Source organism: Triticum urartu, chromosome 4A (genome assembly GCF_056163025.1).
Source record: "Triticum urartu cultivar PI428250 chromosome 4A, HENAU_Tu73, whole genome shotgun sequence".
Lineage (NCBI taxonomy): Eukaryota > Viridiplantae > Streptophyta > Magnoliopsida > Poales > Poaceae > Triticum > Triticum urartu.
This window is the reverse complement of record NC_141876.1, coordinates 9,038,186-9,057,976: the sequence shown is the minus strand read 5'-3', so window position 1 is coordinate 9,057,976 and position 19,791 is coordinate 9,038,186. Positions and strand designations below refer to the sequence as shown.

At 42.3% G+C, this 19,791-nt stretch overlaps 1 protein-coding gene and 1 pseudogene across 2 annotated transcripts; both read right to left on the bottom strand.

Moving 5' to 3' along the window:
* Positions 1-8,966: 8,966 nt before the first annotated feature.
* On the bottom strand, positions 8,967-12,083 carry LOC125526517 (histidine-containing phosphotransfer protein 2-like; annotated as a pseudogene).
* On the bottom strand, positions 11,889-14,847 carry LOC147974362 (histidine-containing phosphotransfer protein 2-like). Of its 2 annotated transcripts, XM_087517418.1 has the most exons (6): positions 14,675-14,843; positions 14,449-14,570; positions 14,271-14,339; positions 12,965-13,036; positions 12,543-12,615; positions 11,889-12,141 (listed from the first exon to the last, which is right to left on the bottom strand). In XM_087517418.1, the coding sequence occupies exons 1-6, from the start codon at positions 14,732-14,734 to the stop codon at positions 12,106-12,108; spliced, it is 432 nt and encodes a 143-aa protein (XP_087373544.1). In that variant the 5' UTR covers positions 14,735-14,843; the 3' UTR covers positions 11,889-12,105. The 2 variants fall into 2 exon arrangements, with proteins under 2 accessions (XP_087373544.1, XP_087373546.1); XM_087517420.1 differs by lacking the exon at positions 12,543-12,615 and having other exon boundaries at positions 14,675-14,847.
* Positions 14,848-19,791: the final 4,944 nt, after the last annotated feature.

Here is a 19,791-nt window from a genome sequence, read left to right as displayed (position 1 = left end):
TGGTGTTCGTTAGTTTTTGTTTTTTGGAAAAGGATGGTGTTCGTTAGTAGTTAGTTAGTTAGTTAGTAATGAATTGGCATGCGGCGGCTTTGATTTGATTTGATTTGGCCTAACCGAATTGAATGGAGGACGGCTGTGCCTGCTCTGAATTCTTCTAAATAGAGGGTAAGTTCTCATTTGGATCAGTGACACGGATGATATGATGGTGATAGTAATGAATCTCCGGCCTGCCCGTGTGTGAGACTCGGTCCGTCAGTCGCGAGCTCTGTTACGTGCAGACGCACCAGACTTTTGTGTGACCGGAGACGGAGACCGGCTGCTTCTTCTTCTTCTTCTTCCTCTGCGATTTGGGAATTCTGTCAAAGTTTTCCATATGCATGCATGGGACTGCGGTCCTCTAGCGAACTTAAGCCGGCTGACTTTGGAGTATACGACACGGTACCATAATAAATTTGATCCTTAACAACTCCAAAGCGCCGACCCATTTTGTCCGCGCCTGTCTGTTTGGGTCGGCGCGGACAGAAAAACCGGTCCAACGCGCCGACTCAAACGGATGCGCGTCCACTTTTCGTCCGCTTGCTGACCCATTTCCGACCCAATATTGAGCCTCATTTGCGTCGGCGCTGACACGAGACGGACGCGCGGGCGCGCGCCAACTACTTCCCCTGGCCCGTTAATCGGTGGCAAATTGTTCATCATTTTTCTAAAACCCTCCCGCCCGCTCGCGCTCTCGTCCGCTAGCCATGGATGACGCCCTCGATGCCATCGCCGGCCTCGCCTCCCTCGCCTCGTCCGGCATCACCTCCGCCCCCTCCGGCAAAGGCAAGCCCTGCACCCCCCGCAAGACCGCCGCGACGCCCAAGAAGAAGAAGCAGCTGACGCCCGAGGAGCGGGCCCAGGAGTAGGCCAAGAGGAAGGGCCGGAGACACGCGACCGGCGCAAGAAACGAAGCATCGGCCTCCGTCGCCCTCACCGTCGCCGCGCAACTGGAGAAAACCAACGCAGGCATGATATATGGTCACACGCCTTTTCAAATTTGTGCGCGAACATCAAATGGGTCACGGGCATTGGGCGCACAGCCGACCCAAAAGAAAAATAGAGCGGACGCCGAGCGGGCGGCCGATCCAAACGGATAAAAAACGGACAAAATCACCGTCCGTTGAATCGGCGCGTTGGAGTTGCTCTTAGAGTATCTCCAGTTGCAATGTGTTAATTTTGTCTCATATATACTCCAGACGTGTCCGTGGTGGACAGGAACCTGTTTGTTTGCTCGGACAAGGACGCACCCATTTCCTCTTTCCCATTTGTCCGGCTAATATTTTTATTGTTTCCTTTTCTTTAACTGAATTTATTCAAAAAATTGTCTCATATATACTCCGGACGTGTCCGTGGTGGACAGGAACCTTTTTGTCTACTCGGACAAGGACGCGCCCATTTCGTCTTTCCCATTTGTCCGGTTAATCTCTTTTTTATTGTTTCCTTTTCTTTAACTGAATTCGTTCAAAATTAGAACGATATGGATTGAACGTAGAAATAAGTAGTTGAAACTAGAAAGTGCGCAATTAAAATATAAATATTATTTGAAGTATGCTGTTCAAACATAAAACTCAAACAGCATCACAAGTCTAATGGTTTCAGTGATGATCCACGTATGTTTCACATGATCATTGAGTGATCATTAAATGGTTGTACATGCATCCATTGATCTTGAAATTGTTGATCGTTTCTTGGAGGTTGACCGCATGCTGTGCCTCTTGTTCGCGCGGGGGCTCCAGATTTTTCGAAATCCGAAGTATGAAAAACCAACCCATTACAAAGTCTTCTAAACAATTGAGGAGCTAAAGATCCAAAGCATGATGAACCCATCATCCTCATCCTTCACAATCATGTCGTGCATAATCATGTATGCAGTCATCACCTCCCATGGTGTTTTGGGATCCTATATATTCGTAGCTCCAGAGTAATACCCTAATGCTTGGAGGAATCTATATGCCCTCTTCACATCCTTCCTTGCACCTTCTTACATTCGGGCAAAGAGACATTGTTTGTACCTTGGGGCTCAGAGTTAGTCTTCACAATAGCCGCCCACTGATCAAGACAGATGCCATCGACAAGGTACTACTCCATGGTGTAATCATGCTTTGTTGATGGTGTAGTTGTACGTCGGAGCGTCCCATCACAAAGTCTTCTAAACAACAAAGGTCGTTGAAGCATGTTGGTGTCGTTGTGAGAGCCTGGCTTGCCAAATAAAGAGTGCCAAATCCACAAGAACTGCTTTGAGTATGATGGTGGCCTATTTGATGTCATGAGATCCCGACATGGTAAACCTACCGGGAAGGTCTTACCCCCCCATGCATGCAATTGTCTGGAATGAGAATACCAAGAAAACCTCTTGCTACTATAGTTGCCAAAAGTTTTTTCGAGTCCATGGCATTGGTACTCATCACCAAACACCTTCACCATGAAAGTGTCAATATACTCATCATTGTGTCAAGACATGTGCTCTCTCCCACCCGAACATAGTCATCAATGGCATCCACAATTGTACCATATGCAAGCATCCTCGTAGAAGCTGTGCATTTCTGGAGAGGGGAGAGTGCTCCAATGCAATCCTTTCTCGCCATGAAGGATCATATTCCTTCATCCTACCATGCACAAGAATAAAGGCGTGTAAATATGGTAGCGATGCCAAAAGAAGCCCACATGACATGTCGGCTTGGCTCTAAAGTAGTCGACATAGAGATCTCTATGACCACCATTTATCATATTTGGGGCAACAGTTATCCCACCCGAAGAAGTTGAGAACATGCTCTTTTCTTTCTCCATTTTTTGATATGCTCATCCTTATCATCAACTCATCATCGTCGTAGTTGTCGTCTGATGACAACGGATTGAAGAACTCCTTGTAAATAAACTCATCAACCTCCGCGTAAACAAACTCATCCTCAAACGAATCCATCATGACCCTACAAATGTACAAGGAAAAACTAAAAATAGCTTGAAAATCTTATCAAACACATGTTGGGCGAGGTGCACGTCGGGCGGACTATGATATTCTGGGTGGCGTCGAGGGCGGCGATGACACCTGGGCCGGACGGGTGACAACGACGGAGCTCCTAGTTAAGCCAGATGGGGGATGGCGATGAACTTCGGGTTGGATTGGACGAGGGACGACAACGACGTCGGGAAGAGGGCAAGACAGTGGGAACAATTTGGACGGAGACAAAACAAAAGACAAGTGTTTGCAGGGAACAACTTGAACAGAGATAAAAACTTGAGAGACTCTCGGGTCTAACATGGCAGACTGTCCGAATGACCCAAGATTCGCCGCACATATGAGCTGAGTTTAGTTGCATTTATAATTGTGCGCAGGGCCCAACCATATGAAAAAAATTTAATAAATGTTTGGGATTAGCAAAAACATTATGAACTTCAAAGCATGTTCCCTATTTTGTATTGTCTTTTTCCAAAATTTTGCACACAATAAAAAATTGTTCCTGATTTTCAAAATATGTTCTGAGTTTCCGGATCTAAAAAAATGTTCACCAAAATTTTAAATTGTTCAAAAATTTCAAAAAATATCAATATATTTAAATTATTAATGAATTAAAAATATGTTCACAAATTTAGAAAATGGTTTGAATTTCTAAAACTCTGATTTGAAAACATTTGGCGAATTAAATATGTTCATGAATATGTAAAATAGTTCCCAACTTGCATAAAATGTTGAATTAAAAAATGATAGGTAAATTTCAATAAAATTTCGAAAATTCAGAAACAATTCACGGATGTTTTCAGGAATATTGTTCGAGGAATTGAAAAAATGTCCATTATTCAAAAATTGGCATAAATTTCAGTAAATATTTGTGAGTTTGAGAAAGGTACACAAATTTCAAATGTTCATGAATTCATAAAAAAATCACGAATTTGAAAAATATTCATGAGTTTGAAAATTGTTCACATATTTATAAAAATCATGGAGACGAAGATTCTTCTCGATTTTTGAAATATTTTATGAAGTTCCAATTTGTTCATGATTGTTGATAACTTTCATGAATTTAAGAATTGCTCATTACTTTAAAAAAGTTCATGATTTTGAAAAGTCAAAGATTTGAAAAGGAAGAAATATAAAAAGGTAAAAAAAAGAGAAAACAGGCAAAAAAAGAGAATCACACGGACCACATACTGCGGGCGGGTGTGTGTGTGTTTGGTCGCTATTCCCCGGCCTGAGCGGGGAATAGGTTCCCCGTACCTCTTGGCTAAGAAGAGTACGTGGACGAGAGAGCTCACACTTTGTGGGGCGTGCGGCCCAGAGCTGGTCATTGGTGCGAAACATGGGCCGTAATGCACAGTCACAGCCCAGCCCAACCCGATGCTTAGGGCCCTTTCAGATGATAAATTCTATTTGTCTCAAAAAAAGATGATAATTGCTATGAAAAGGATTTTGGGTCTCTCTGCCTGTGCCTCAGGGTCAGTCCGTTACTACTCCCTCTGGTCCATAGTAACTGTCATAGTTTTGAACTAAGGTTGATCTAACCTTAGTTTTAAACTCTACCACTTATTTTGGATTAAAGAGAGTATTATAAAAGTAATAACTAGAATAACTAGACTTGGCTATGGACATGGAGAGCTCCTATTCTGCGTGTTATGCGTGGAACAAGAGGCAAACGTGTGCCTCTACGCTGGTGAGCTAGCTGCCCGTCACCTGGTTTTGACGATCCTTTGTAAATTTTGCTCAGGTAGTACGAAATGCTCGACCGCCGGTAACTGATGAGTGGTGCACGAACTTTTTTTTAGTTGGCCATGCTCAGTATTTCAATGTTTTCTAATTTTTTAGAAGATAATATTATTTTCACAATTGTCATATATGAATGTCAAACAGTTTATGAAATTGTCACGAATTTCAAAAATGTTGAGGATTTCTAAAATATAGTCATAAATGTAAAAACTATTTGCAAGAATTAATTATTTTCATCAATTTGAAAAACATTTTATAATTTTAAAAAAATCTCACACAATTATAAAATGCTCGTAAAACTTTATAAATGTTCACAAATTTTTAAAAATGCCGAATTTTCAAAGTGCTGATATTTTAGAAAATATTAATGAACTTCAAAATATGCAAAAAATTATAGAAAAGCCCATGGAAAGTAAGGAATGATGATTTATACAAATGTTCAAGGGTTTTAGAAAAGGTTCATGAATTTTAAGATCATAATAAAATAAAGGGAAACAAACATAAACAAAAAGGAAGAAATAAAAAAGGATAATGAAAAAAGAAAGGGAAAATGAACAAAATATAGAAATAAAAGGATACAAAATATAAAGGTGACATAAACAGAAAATGGAAGAAAAAACAAGTAATTCCCCGAAAATGGAAGAAAACCCAACCAGAAAGCTACAGAAAACTAGAAACAACTAATCCTATATACCTAAGAAGTTCATCCCCACTACCTTATTTATATCAACATGCACACATGCCACATCATCTACTCCACTACATTTATTTCTTCAAACATGCATGCATGAAAATGCTACCTATACTAATTCCCTCACCATGAACACATACCACTTTATCAACTCCACTACTTTTATTTCTCTCAACATGCATGAGAGATACAACTTAATATTTATTTTGTAATAATATATAATCAAATAAAAATGTATTTTAAATCTTTAGTGCCATATTCAAATGCATGGAAACAAAATAACAAAAATAATATATCACAACCAATTCCCCCATGTTCCTGCTGCAACGCGTGGGGTGTCGTCTAGTATAAGAAAAGGAATCAGCGAACCAACTCTTGCTAGCGACACGAGTGAAATGGAAGTGGGCCTGGCCTAGAATGATCAGAGAGGGCGCATGTTTGTTTTAGTGTAAATCCCAAAATTTGAAAAACAATCGCTAATTTATAATGTTACTGTGAATTTCCGAAAATGATTATTTAGTAGTACTTATGAAATGTCTGTGTATTTTATAATATGTTCACAAAATTTTAAAATGTTCATCGAAAGTAAAGAATGCTGGATTATAATTTCTTTTTGTAAAATATCCTGAATATTTTAGATATAATAAAATGAGAAAGGAACCACACAAAAATGCCACTAAGAAATAAGAAATAAAATAAAATGAAAATTAAAAAGAAACGTAAAAAAGAAATAAAGAAGAAAATAAATAAAAATATAAAAAATCAAATAGAAAAATAAAAGGAAAATTATATATAAAAATAAAAACCAAAATAAGCGATAACAGAAAATTATTTGTTGAGGGGAAAAAATTAACAGAAAACTAGACTGATAAATAAAAATGGTAAATGTATCTTCCGAACATTCGGAAGATTGCGAAAGATCCGAACGACCAGATCCCTCCCACTCCCGATTCCCTTTCCCCCTTTTTTTTCTTGTTAACTGCCATCGTAGGCGAAAAAGTTAAAAAATAAATTGCCACAGCCAGGGTTCGAAATCGAGTCTCCTAGAGAATACCTATCACGGGCAACCACCACACCACTACAAGTCTTTTAGCAGAGTAAATGATAATCATCATACTTGACCTATAGAGTGACGTCACCACAATTAAAACACTTTTTTTTAGCAGTTTGCATGCTTTGTCCATGAAACTAATTTCAAGGCATTATCTTCTTCCATTCGTTTGTCTGCCAATGATAGTACTTTTTTTCTCTGAGCAATTTAGTGGTAGTGATGGAATGAATGAGTTCGAAAACCTTTGCTTGTGGTGTCTATGACCATGCACATCACATATTCGATGTTATGCATATCAACCTTTTATGTAAAATTTTCGAGAAAAAGTAATCGTCTAAAGTGGGACTCGAACCAACAACCCCTATGATGTAGCAATGCTGTACTGACTAACTCACCATGTCTTGATTGTTGTCCGATAAGTAGAAATATGACAATTAATCTTTTCTTCACTTTTATATGAGCCAAAAAAACATTTTTGGTCTTGTGTTTTTTTTGGATTCCTCAAGTTGTCTTGTAGTCTTCCATATACCAAGGGGTTGTATACTTTATCCATGTAGCCTCGTTGTAAATATCATGGCAACTTTACATGAGGGACTTTTTGGGTTGAAATATACCACGGTAACTTCTGTGCAAATGTCATGGTAATTTGTGCACCAGGACCCGATAACTTACGTATAAATGTCATGGTAACTTCGACCGAGGGTGGAAAAATTATTAAAACATCTCCCCGATAATTTATGTGTAAACAACATGTTTTTTTATTCATGGCAACCCTGATAACTTAGGCACAAACACCACAACAACTTTGACCCGAAGGAAAAAAGTTGTCAAAATGTACCCCCAGTAACTTTTGTATAAACATCATGATAATAACTCATCATATACATGATAACTTAGGTACAAACACCATGATAACTTGGACCCCGAGGAAAAATTGTTGAAAAATATAACCTCGATAACGCTTGCGTGAATATCATGGTAATAGAAGCACCACATACCTGATACTTAGGTGAACCGCAAGGGGGGAGGGGGGATTTGTTGGAAAACATATTCCCGATACTTGTGCAAATAACACGGTATTATACACAATGGAGTTGATAACTCGCTACAAAACCCACTGTAACTTTTGACCCCGGGATAAATGTTTGTTGGAAACATACCCTAATAATTTCTGTGTAAATAACATGGTAATATACATACAACAGAGCTGATAACTTACTTAATCTAGATGTGGTAACTTTTTGATCAAGGAAAAATGTTGTTAAAAAATACCTCCAAATAACTCACGTGTAAATAACATGATAATACACGCACATGAGAGATGATAACTCATATACAAATATCACAGTAATTTTTTGACCGAGTTAATAAAAATTGTTGAAAAACATACCCGATAATTTTTCCGCAACATGATAATATACACAACAAAGCTGATAACTCACTACAAACATCATAATCACCTTTTGACCCTGGGATAAAAGTTTGTTGAAAACACACCCACGAAAACTTTTCTGTAAGTGACACGGTAACTTATGTATGACAAATGTGATAACTTACGTAGCCCAGATGTGGTAACTTTTGGTCCGAAAAAAAGTTATCGGAATATATCAACATGGGATCTAGTTTCGAAGATCTCGTCGAGAAGATTTTTTTTTGTGAAGACGGTTTTTCAATCGAAGCGACGGTTTGAGCTACAAAACATTTTGAAATTTTAAAAAAATCTAGGATGACATCATCTTTTCGTCTTTTAGTGCACATATGCATGTAATTAGAGGGAGGAGCGCATGTGAAAGGAAAATTAATTATTTTAATGCATGCATGTATATAATTAGAATGGAATAAGAATAGTTTTTGCCTATTGCTAAAATCCGAACGTTTGGTAGTTATAAAAGTCCAAATAAAAAAGTACCAACAGAACATAAAAACAGCGGAACCAACTCGTGCCAGCGACAAAAGATAAATGTAAGTGGACCTAGCCGAAATATGATTGGAGAGGTTGCATGTTTGCTCACCCTATGTGTCGCCTTACGCACGGAACAGGAAGGGCATGGACTGGGTGTACTAATGATTTTGGTAAATATCTAACCAACCAAGAGCCAAAGCTTGGTCTTGAACATTTTTTTGTTATAATTTCCTCAAAAAAATGGTAGAGTTAACTTTGTTTATCAGTCAAACATACCCTAGACGAAGGGGCATGAGTAGCTACTCATGGCAACTCAGAGTTGTCTCTGTGAAATAACCTGGTCAGAAGAGGAACGTTAGTCGAGGAGCCACCCAAAGTGTGTACTGTGTAACCAAATCAAGCATAGAGTTTACACACAGCCTGCGGGCATCCATGACACGCAAGTGCATATAGTTGACAGACACACATGACAACAAGTTTCTTTAACAGGGTTATGAGCATGCCCTCCAAACACAGACACTCCTTGAACACGTCTACATGCCAGGAATCACACAGGGCCATCATCTTTTTGCTTCAAATTCTACTACCGAGGACCAATGGCCGCGATCTGCTGCTCCAACTGCACAAAAGAATAACAGGTTAATGACTACGGCCGGTCTACGACTCAGGTCACATGGTTTCACAAATCAGTTATAAGTTGGTCCGCATCTTACTCCAATACTTGTTAAGTTATGATGGGAAACAAAGAAATTCCACTTCTTAGAGCTACCCCATACATCTAGTACAAGTGATGACAAAAATAAGACATACACATTTCAAAGACCTCGACTTAAGTGTATTAGAAAACCGAAAAGTATATCTAGATAAATTTGAACACCAGAAAATTATTCTTTCTTACCCTAAATGAGGATATATGACCAATCTATGGATATATTATGATACTAGTGACACGTTGGAAGTCAAAAGCCAACGTATGCACAAAAGGTGTTACCCGTATCATGGTGTGGAGCTTGTCGCGCACATCAGAAAACTCATTCGTGACAAGCGCCAATGCCATGAGACACCTGGAATAACGTAAACATGCACATTGTCAAATTCTGGAGACGTCGAGCGAACTGAATGAAAATGGTTCAGAAAATGTAACCCTCTGTTCGAAAAAAACACACTAGCCATCTAAGAGTTCAGTTGTGCTATCTACAGAAGTCTAGAGACAACAAGTTACAAGATAATAATCAAAGATTAGCACATTCAGGTAATGAACTGAGTTCTACAAATCATGTCATTGCACATGAATTGAAGAAGCAGGTTAGATCTTAAGAATACTAGATTGGTATGAGTTAAATATACGAAATCAGCTCGCCGGGTTTACATGCAAAATTATAAAAATACATAGAGAGGAGAATAATTACTTGTTAATAAATATAAATAAGGTACTGAATATTGACCCTTCTTTACTTTTTGCCTCATAAAACTGACGGAAGCGGTTGCAGGAGAGATTCACTTTCTTAGCACCAACACTGAAAACATACAAGAAGCGCCAATTAGGGAACAAGAAATTTCTCAAACTTATTAAACGCTGCAGCATATCGATATGCATAAGCATACTTGCGATGTCACAATAGTGCAAACGCCACAAGCCACATGCTCATGACGTACACACCCCACACCGACGGGTCCGAATAGAAACAACGTCATACCAGAAACCAGAAAATGAACATTGGTATTATGTGAAATAGAATATAATAAAGTACTAGATTTTTTTGGAGAACAACAAATTTCTCATGCCATTGGTCGAAATGCAGATTCAGTAACAATAAATTTTCCCACAAAACAAAGTTTTTCTTGCCAAGCTATACCATTTCCATTGGCATGAATGCCGACAACTGTGTTACACGAAAACACAACTAAATTCAGCCATTCTGCATATGGTTATACGCAGTGGCGGAGCTAGGGGGGGACCAGCAGGGGCCCTGGCCCCCCCTATGGCATTGTATAATACGAATGATTTTGTACTTAAGGCTAGTTTAGACATGATGTTTAGACAAAATTAGCTTTCTTGGCCCCCTCTAAGTGAGAATCACCATGTTCGGCCCCGTTTAAGCTCCAATCCTGCCTCCGCCCCTGGTTATACGACAGCCGCACACAACACGATTCGTGTTTGCACCATCACATCTGAATGGAAATGACATTGATGTCGTGGAAAAACCCAAAACCCACGGTTTTGTGTTACATAGAATAGAAAATCATTAATACCCGAAATGTTCGCAAAAACCCCGCAAAGAAAAGAAAAGAAATGTTTGCAAAACGGCAATTGTTTTCCTTGCCGAGCTAGAGCATTGACACTGGGCAGTAATACCGGCAATTCTATTACAGGAAACACAACTAAACCCATCTCTTCTAAATATGGTGACACAACAGCCGCAAACGACATGAATAACACCCCCTTGATGTATACACTGCACCGACACACCTGAATAGAAGCAACACCGATACCTTGACATACGAGAAAAACCGCCATTAGGCTGAATAGCATATCATTAATACCAAAGCATCACTTGCAAGGAGAAAAAGTTATCCTAACCGAGTGATAAATTGCCGTTGGCATGGATACTGCCGGTACTTCCGTTACACGAAACAAGAACTAAATTCGGTTCTTCTACTTATGGCTATGCAACAACGAAAACGACACGAACTGCATGCCGATGACAAACACATCTGAATTACACGACATCGACAATTATATAATGGGCTAGGGAAATAAAATGTTTATCATGGCAATCACCTGCCGCTGCACCCCTTGAGCTCATCCACCAGTGCGCCCACCCCGTCGGAGTTCACCAGGGGCTGGTTCCTGCGAATCACAAGTTAAGCAAAGCACACGAAATCAATACCCAACACGAGATAACAAGAGCAGAGGGGGAGGGAGGGCGTAGGGGCGGCGGTACGAACAATCGGAAGGCAACTTCGTTGAGGATGTTGTGTCGGCGTCGTGGAGGAAGAGGTTGACGACCTCGGCGAGGAAGCCCTCCTGCTCCACCGACTGCAGGTGTTGGAAACCCTCGTCCACAACGCCCTAGATTATCATACCAGAGGTAATTAAAGTCCACAGTGGCAACTTAGAGTTTTTTTTCTTTTCGAAACCGAAACTCAGAGTTGTCTCTGAGAAATAACCCGGTTAGAAGAGGAACTTCAGTTGAGGAGCTACCCAAGTGTGTAATGTGCAACTCATGCATGAGGATGGAGGTCATCCGTCTGGGATATGCAAAGAGGATGCCCGAGTTGACTGTAGTCGATCTCATTGCTGAGCTTGGTGTCATCCTAGATGAGTTCGAAACGGATGCAACAACCAGCAATGAAAATGGTGATTTACTGCACTCTCGGTATACCAGCCAGTAGTAACACTTTAGAGCACAAGGCAGACACACACACGTCACACTCTGGTGTAGTTCCACAAGAATGTAATCGAAGAGAGAGAGAGAGAGAGAGAGAGAGAGAGAGAGAGAGATTCATGTCACCAACAAACAACCGACCAAATAATCCATGACACACAAGGTACATAGAGTTGACAGACACAAACATTGACACACATGACAACAAGTGTCTTTCACAGGGTTACGAGCACGCCCTCCAAACCCAGACACCACTTGAACATCTTTAGCGATACATACACCCCATCATGATAGGGATCATATGGGGCCATGATCCTTTTGCTTCAGTTGCTACTACTGAGGACCCATGGCCGTGATCTGCTGCTCCAGCTGCATCAAAAGAATAATAGGTTAATGAGTACGACCGGTCTACAACGCATTGTGGTGCTCAAGTCACATGGTTTCACAAATTAGTTACAAGTTGGTCCACATCTTACTCCTTTATACTTGTTAAGTTATGATGGGAAACAGAGAAATTCCACTTTGTAGGGCTACCCCATACATCTACTAAAAGAGACGACAAAATTAAGGCATGATAATTTCAAACACCTCGACTTATTAAGTGTTTTAGAAAACCCAAAAGTATATTTAGACAAATTTTAACACCGAACAAGAATAAGATTCAGGTTATTCATTTTGATCCTAAACGATATATGAGCAATCTATGGATTATCATACTAGTGAGAAATCGGAAGTCAAAAGCCAACATAGCTAGGCACATAAGGTGCTACCTGAATCATTGTTTGTAGTTTGTTGCGCACATCATAAAACTCATTCCTAACAAGGTCCAATGCCATGAGGCACCTGGAATAATGCAAACATACACATTATCAAATTTTGGAGAGATCAAGCGAACTGAACAGAAACGGTTCAGAAATTTTGATCCTGTATTTGAAAAATAAAAGCTTTTACCATCTCAGTTGTGCTAGAAATAGAAGTCAAGCCCACAAGTTACAAAAGGAGCATCAAACATTAGCACATTCAGATAATGAACCAAATTGTACCAATCATGTGATTGCAGATCAAGTGAAAAGAATACTAGGTTGGTTTGAGCTAAATATTCAACTCACAGGTTTATATGCAAAATTTGAAAAATACATAGAGTGGAGAATAATTACTGTGCAACAAATATAATAAGACACTGAGTACTAACCCTTCTTTACTTTCTGCCTCATAAGACTGACGGAAGTGGGTGCAGGAGAGATTCACTTTCTTAGCACCAACACTGAAAACATACCAAGAAGCACCAATCAGGGAACTAGAAATTTCTCAAACTTATTAAATGCTGCAGCACGTTGATACACATAAGCATACTTCCGATGTCACAATCGTATCCACAAGGTGTCATTTCTTATCATGGTTGTCAACACAATAGATTGTTCGATAAACTAGAAAAAAATGGGTTGATGTGCAATAGCAGATTAGTAGTATTGGAAATATTTACAAACCAACAAATTTTTTCTTGCAGAGTCATAACGTTGGCACGCACGAAAGACAACTAAAGTTGGACCTTTTAGTTATGGCTATACGACAGTGCAAATGACACAAGTCACATGCTCATGACGTATACACCCTGCGCCGACACGTCCAGAAGCCAGAAAATGAACAATGGCATCATATAGAATAGCATATAATCAATACTAGAAATGCTTGCGGAACGACAAATTTCTCATTCCTAACCTAGAATAATGCCATTGGTTGAAATGCAGATTCAACAATACTAAATTTGTTTGCAAAACGGCAAAGTTTTCTTGGCTGAGCTATAACATTTCCATTGGCATGAATACAGACAACTCTGTTATGCAAAACACAACTAAATTCAGCCCTTCTACATATGGTTATAAGACAGCCACACACGACACGATCCGTGTCTGCGCCATCACATCTAAACAGAAAAAAAAACATTGATGTCGTGGACTAACCAAAAAACCTACGGTCGGCATCACGTACATTAATACCCGAAAAATTCGCAAAACGATAGTTTTTTCCTTGCCGAGCTAGAGCATTGACACTGGCAGTAATACCGGCAATTCTGTTACAGAAAACACAACTAAACCCAACTCTTCCAAATATGGTTACACAACAGGCGCAAACAACATGAATAACATGCCCAGATGTACCGGCACACCTGAAGAGAAGCAACATTGATACCGCTGACATTCGAGAAAAACCGCGATCGTTGTCACCGCTGAATATATAGCATATCATTAGTATAATATATACTAGAAACGTTCGCAAGACGACGGACTTATCCTCGCCGACCCATAACATTGCCGTTCGCATGGGTACCGGCACTTCCGTTGCACGGAACACAACTAAATTCGGCTCTTCTACTTACGACTATATACGACAACGCAAACGACACAAAAACTGCATGCCGATGACAAACACATCTTAATTGCACGGCGTCGAGAGTTAAAAATGGGCCGGGGAAATAAATGGTTTATCATGGTCATCACCTGCCGCTGCACCCCTTTAGCTGATGCACCAGTGCGCCCACCCTGCTGAAGTTCACCACGGGCTGGTTCCTGCGAATCACAAGTTAAGCAGAGAGAGCAGATGAAATCAATACCACCCAACACGAGATAGCAAGAGCTAGCAGAGGGGGAGGGAGGGCGTAGGGGCGGTGGTACGGACAGCAGGTGGGCGACTTGGTTGAGGATGTTGTCGGCGTCGTGGATGAAGAGGTTGACGACCTCGGCGAGGAAGCCCTCCTGCTCCACCGACCGCAGGTGTTGGAAAGCCTCGTCCACAATACCCTAGATGATCACACAAGAGGAAAGATCAGGCAATCCGGCCCAGTGATTCCAGATCACAAGCAAGCACACGGCGATTAGATGGGATGTAAGGGAAGGGGACTCACCGTGGTGAACATGGAGTCGACGAGGGCGTTGAGCTGAGCCCTGAGCGCGGCGGCCGCCATGGCAAGGAGGTCCGGGAGTCCGGCGGTGCAAGAGGGCGTGAGCGGAGGGGGGCGATCCGGGGGTAGGGCCGGCGGAGTGGACGAGGAGAGGGGAGAGAAGTGCAGGTTATATAGCGGACTCACGAGTCCATTTCTCTCACGCGGAGGCGTTTTGGCAGCCATTAACGAGCTTCGCGACGGCCTGCGTGCATGCATGCATGCATGCAGCTACTGCTAGTGCTGGATGGATTGATACCGCGTGCATTCATGAGCTAGCTGTTGCACGCTCTCTACAGCGAAGCACCAGTACACGTACAGTTGTCGTTTCCAAAACAGCAATGGTATTCTGCCGCTAAAAAAAGGAAAACAGCAATGGTATTCTTATTACATAGTATCACTTTTATAGAAAATCTTGAGTACTACTTATTGCAGTTTGATGATGATGGTTATTCCCACGTTCTGGCTTTGGTTTAGGCCCTGAATAAACGGATGGAGGGAGTAGAGCAGGTGGTTATTCTACCTCACACATTTCGAAAAGTATTTTTTTTGTTAAAACTTGTACTACTCCCTTCGTCACAGTTTAGAAGGCACAGTTAAATTTGCGTATGTTTTCACAATAGACAAGGTTTAGGGCGTATTGCATTTATTTCTAGTAGCTAATTAGTACTTCGATATACTATTTCTATATGTATGCGTAGTGTGAATGCTATTTTTTAACCCATCTCACAACCAATAGATAACCATCTAGGTCGCAGAGAATTTCCAAGTGTGCCTTCTAAACCGTGACGGAGGGAGTATGTAAAATATGATCTCCGATTTGAGAAATAAGTACTTTGTGGCACAAGCTTCACTACATGGAGTAAAAATTGAGAATTTCTGGTAAGTAACGTAAAATTTGTCACAAATGTGAACTAGAGGTAAAGAATGGAATTTACTCACAAAAATAGGATGTCTGTTTTAAAAGCACTTTGAAACCATCATTCCCAGCTCCATCAATCTCGTCTCGATGCCCTTCCATGCATCTCCTGAAGAATTCATGCATGGGAGACTATAACTACATAAGATCGAGTAAACTTGTAATTTGTAAGGACTATGTTCTTCCTTTTTATGTGTGATGACCCATGGGGATCGATCATGACGGGTTATACCTAAGGGGCACGCCCAAGAACACATATGGCCCAGCCTAGGGTCCAAGCCAATCAAGAATACAGTCCAAAAAACAATGGGCTAAGGGGCATTACACCAGTCCCTTTAGAACTGCAGCCCAAGGCATCAGATACCAGAGGGATACTTTGGAGGAGACCAAGTGTCTATTGTCCCATCGTGAACCCCCTAGTGGACAAGACCCAACAATTGGTCACCAGGAAGACAGGAGCAGTCGGACCGCCTACAGTCGGCTGCGTTCTAGGATACCTTGACTTCCATGATGTCTTTGTTACCTTCGTTACTCAACCATAGTATGATCTAAGTTAAGTACGACAATTATTGGTAGTAATAGCCATGGACAGTACTTCATACATGTGACCATCAATAGCATTTATACCAGCCGGTTATGGCACCCCCTCCGAGCACACTCTATATAAGCCGGGAGTAAGGCATTAGACCGAGGGTTGAACTCTCTGACACTCTAACCTACGCCAAGAGCTAAGAGCACCACAAGAGTAGGGTATTATCTTCACCAAAGAGGGCCCAAACCTATATAATTTCTTGAGCATACTCCCATTGTACTGTTTGATAGATACGATTGCTTCTACATACCCCCCATTATTGTTAGGATTATATCCACGACGGTTGGCAACCACCTTGGGGAGAGCGTCTATTGAGGTTTCTCGTCAACTCCTTTTGGCCGCATCCATTTCGGTGTCCTCGAGTTCGCCGTAGACGGTTCAATGTGGCATCTTGAAGCTCTGCCGAATTGCGCCAACATGCCGGCATGAGTATCCATTATCAGACCAATGGCATGGGCATTTTGAGCCTTCAACTCTAGGGTTCGCATCAGCCGGTTGTTTTGGCGCCATGATGCCGTAGAAAGCGCTCAGGCAAGCCTCACCCATAGTTTCTTCATTGAGCAAGCCAGTTCGTCGAGATGATGGACAATGAATCATTGATCCATCTGCTGGAGTCCGATTTCGAGGAGGAAGATAGCTGCGGGACTCAGAGTCCCATGTCGGAAGTTTTCATGGCTGGCATACCCCCAGTCTAGCCTTCGATGGGGTGCACCGGTCGATTCATCTCCCGCAACCAGCAATGTTGTATCTGGTGACAGGCAACATCTGTTGGGGAACGTAGTAATTTCAACAATTTTCCTACGCACACACAGGATCATGGTGATGCATGGCAACGAGAGGGGAGAGTGTGTCTACGTACCCTCGTAGACCGAATGCGGAAGCGTTAGCACAACGCGGTAGATGTAGTCGTACGTCTTCACGATCTGACCGATCCAAGTACCGAACGCACGGCACCTCCGAGTTCTGCACACGTTCAACTCGATGACGTCCCGCGAGCTCCGATCCAGCAAAGCTTCACATGAGAGTTTCGTCAGCACGACGGTGTGATGACGGTGATGATGATGCTACCGACGCAGGGCTTCGCCTAAGCACCGCTACGATATGATCGAGGTGGATTATGGTGGAGGGGGGCACCGCACACGGCTAAGAGATCAATGATCAATTGTTGTGTCTATGGGGTGCCCCCTGCCCCCGTATATAAATGAGCAAGGGGAGGAGGCGGCCGGCCAGGGAGAGGCGCGCCAAGAGGGGGAGTCCTACTCCCACTAGGAGTAGGACTCCTCCTTTTCCTAGTAGGAGTAGGAGAGGGAAGGAAAGGGAGAGGAGGAGAAGGAAAGAGGGGGCCGACTCCCCTTGTCCTAAACCAATTCGGTTTGGGCCTTGGGGGGGGGGGCACTCCACACTCCCCTTGCTGCCCTCTATTTCCACTAAGGCCCATGTAGGCCCATTAACCCCCCGGGGTTCTGGTAACCCCCCGGTACTCTGGTATATGCCCGAAACCTTTCGGAACCTTTCCGGTGTCCGAACATAGTCATCCAATATATCGATCTTTACGTCTCGACCATTTCGAGACTCCTCGTCATGTCCGTGATCATATCCGGGACTCCGAACTACCTTCGGTACATCAAAACACAAAAACTCATAATACCGATCGTCACCGAACTTTAAGCGTGCGGACCCTACGGGTTCGAGAACTATGTAGACATGATCGAGACATGTCTCTGGTCAATAACCAATAGCGGAACCTAGATGCTCATATTGGCTCCCACATATTCTACAAAGATCTTTATCGGTCAAACCGCATAACAACATACGTTGTTCCCTTTGTCATCGGTATGTTACTTGCATGCGATTCGATCGTCGGTATCTCAATACTTAGTTCAATCTCGTTACCGGCAAGTCTCTTTACTCGTTCTGTAATACATCATCCCGCAACTAACTCATTAGTTACAATGCTTGCAAGGCTTATAGTGATGTGCATTACCGAGTGGGCCCAGAGATACCTCTCCGACAATCGGAGTGACAAATCCTAATCTCGAAATACGCCAACTCAACAAGTACCTTCGGAGACACCTGTAGAGCACCTTTACAATCACCCAATTACGTTGTGACGTTTGGTAGCACACAAAGTGTTCCTCCGGTAAACGGGAGTTCCATAATCTCATAGTCATAGGAACATGTATAAGTCATGAAGAAAGCAATAGCAACATACTAAACGATCAAGTGCTAAGCTAATGAGATGGGTCAAGTCAATCACATCATTCTCCTAATGATGTGATCCCGTTAATCAAATGACAACTCATGTCTATGGCTAGGAAACATAACCATCTTTGATCAACGAGCTAGTCAAGTAGAGGCATACTAGTGACACTCTGCTTGTCTATATATTCACACATGTATCATGTTTCCGGTTAATACAATTCTAGCATGAATAATAAACATTTATCATGATATAAGGATATAAATAATAACTTTATTATTGCCTCTAGGGCATATTTCCTTCAAAATCTCACTCAGGAAACCGTCGAGCAGCTCCTCAACACCCCGATCTCAGGGGATTCACCGGCTGACAAAGTCTTAGAGGTGTCACGTCATTCCACTCTGGCTGAGCATGCTCGCCTTGCGCAAAGCCACCGAAACCTCATCGCCTGAGAGCAAGAGCTAGCGGACAACAGTCGGCAACATCAGCAGACATCCCGGTCTGTAGTTTGACGAGGGCAAGATATCAACAAGTTTGTAGCCAAAGGCCTAGGCGACTCCCGAGTCATGTGCACCCTGATTGAAAATGTCTAGGCCGCGACTAGAGTGGCAGATGCAATCCAACAACAGGGAGACAGAGACATCGTTGACGGCATCCGACAGCTGTCGAATTTCCTGAAGGTCACAGTCGTGCAGAACAAGATGATTCACGACTGTCTGGCTTCTCGCAGCAGAGTGCCTGTGGGAACCGAAAACCGAGTGCCAAACAATAGCCTCTTCACACCCACGACAGATGGCCAGTCGTAGGGCCGACAACTGTGTGGGGGGATGTGCATGAGCCATTTCCATGTTGCCGGGAGGAGCCTCCTCGGTGGCGTGAGGACCCTTCTCCACGACACCGACTAGATTCTCCTCAACACCATGATGGCGTCTTACCACAAGGGCATAGAGATGTTCCCCGTGGCCGAGACGATTATTCTCAACGAAGACAGAGGACTCTTCCTCATCGACGTGATGATTCTCCATGCCATCAGGATGCTTATCCCCAACGTCATGATTTTTCGCCTCGCAATCGGGATTGTTCACCCTGACAGTTGGATGACCAGCCATGCAGACAAGACGATCAACGTCATAGGCATGATGACTCGCCCTGACATAATAGAGATTCACCTAGGATACGGGCGAATTCTCCACACCAATGGGGTGACCAGCACTACGACGCACGCAAAACCTTTGTTCAAAAGTGAGGGGGATCATGCACAGGATGCAAGGCATGAACATGAGCATGACTGACCGAGTGGATCAGGATCCTCAGGCCCATTGTGCTTCTTGTTGTTGAGCTGGAGGATGTCTTCTTCAAGAACTTCTAGG

Excerpts from the sequence above, each read along its gene's own strand:
- LOC147974362 (XM_087517418.1), bottom strand. The coding sequence starts at position 14,734 with ATGGCGGCCGCCGCGCTCAGGGCTCAGCTCAACGCCCTCGTCGACTCC. Across the intron at positions 14,571-14,674 it reads TCGACTCCATGTTCACCACG|GGTATTGTGGACGAGGCTTT; the intron begins GTGAGTCCCCTT and ends GTGATCATCTAG. Across the intron at positions 13,037-14,270 it reads CTAAAGGGGTGCAGCGGCAG|TGTTGGTGCTAAGAAAGTGA; the intron begins GTGATGACCATG and ends GTATGTTTTCAG.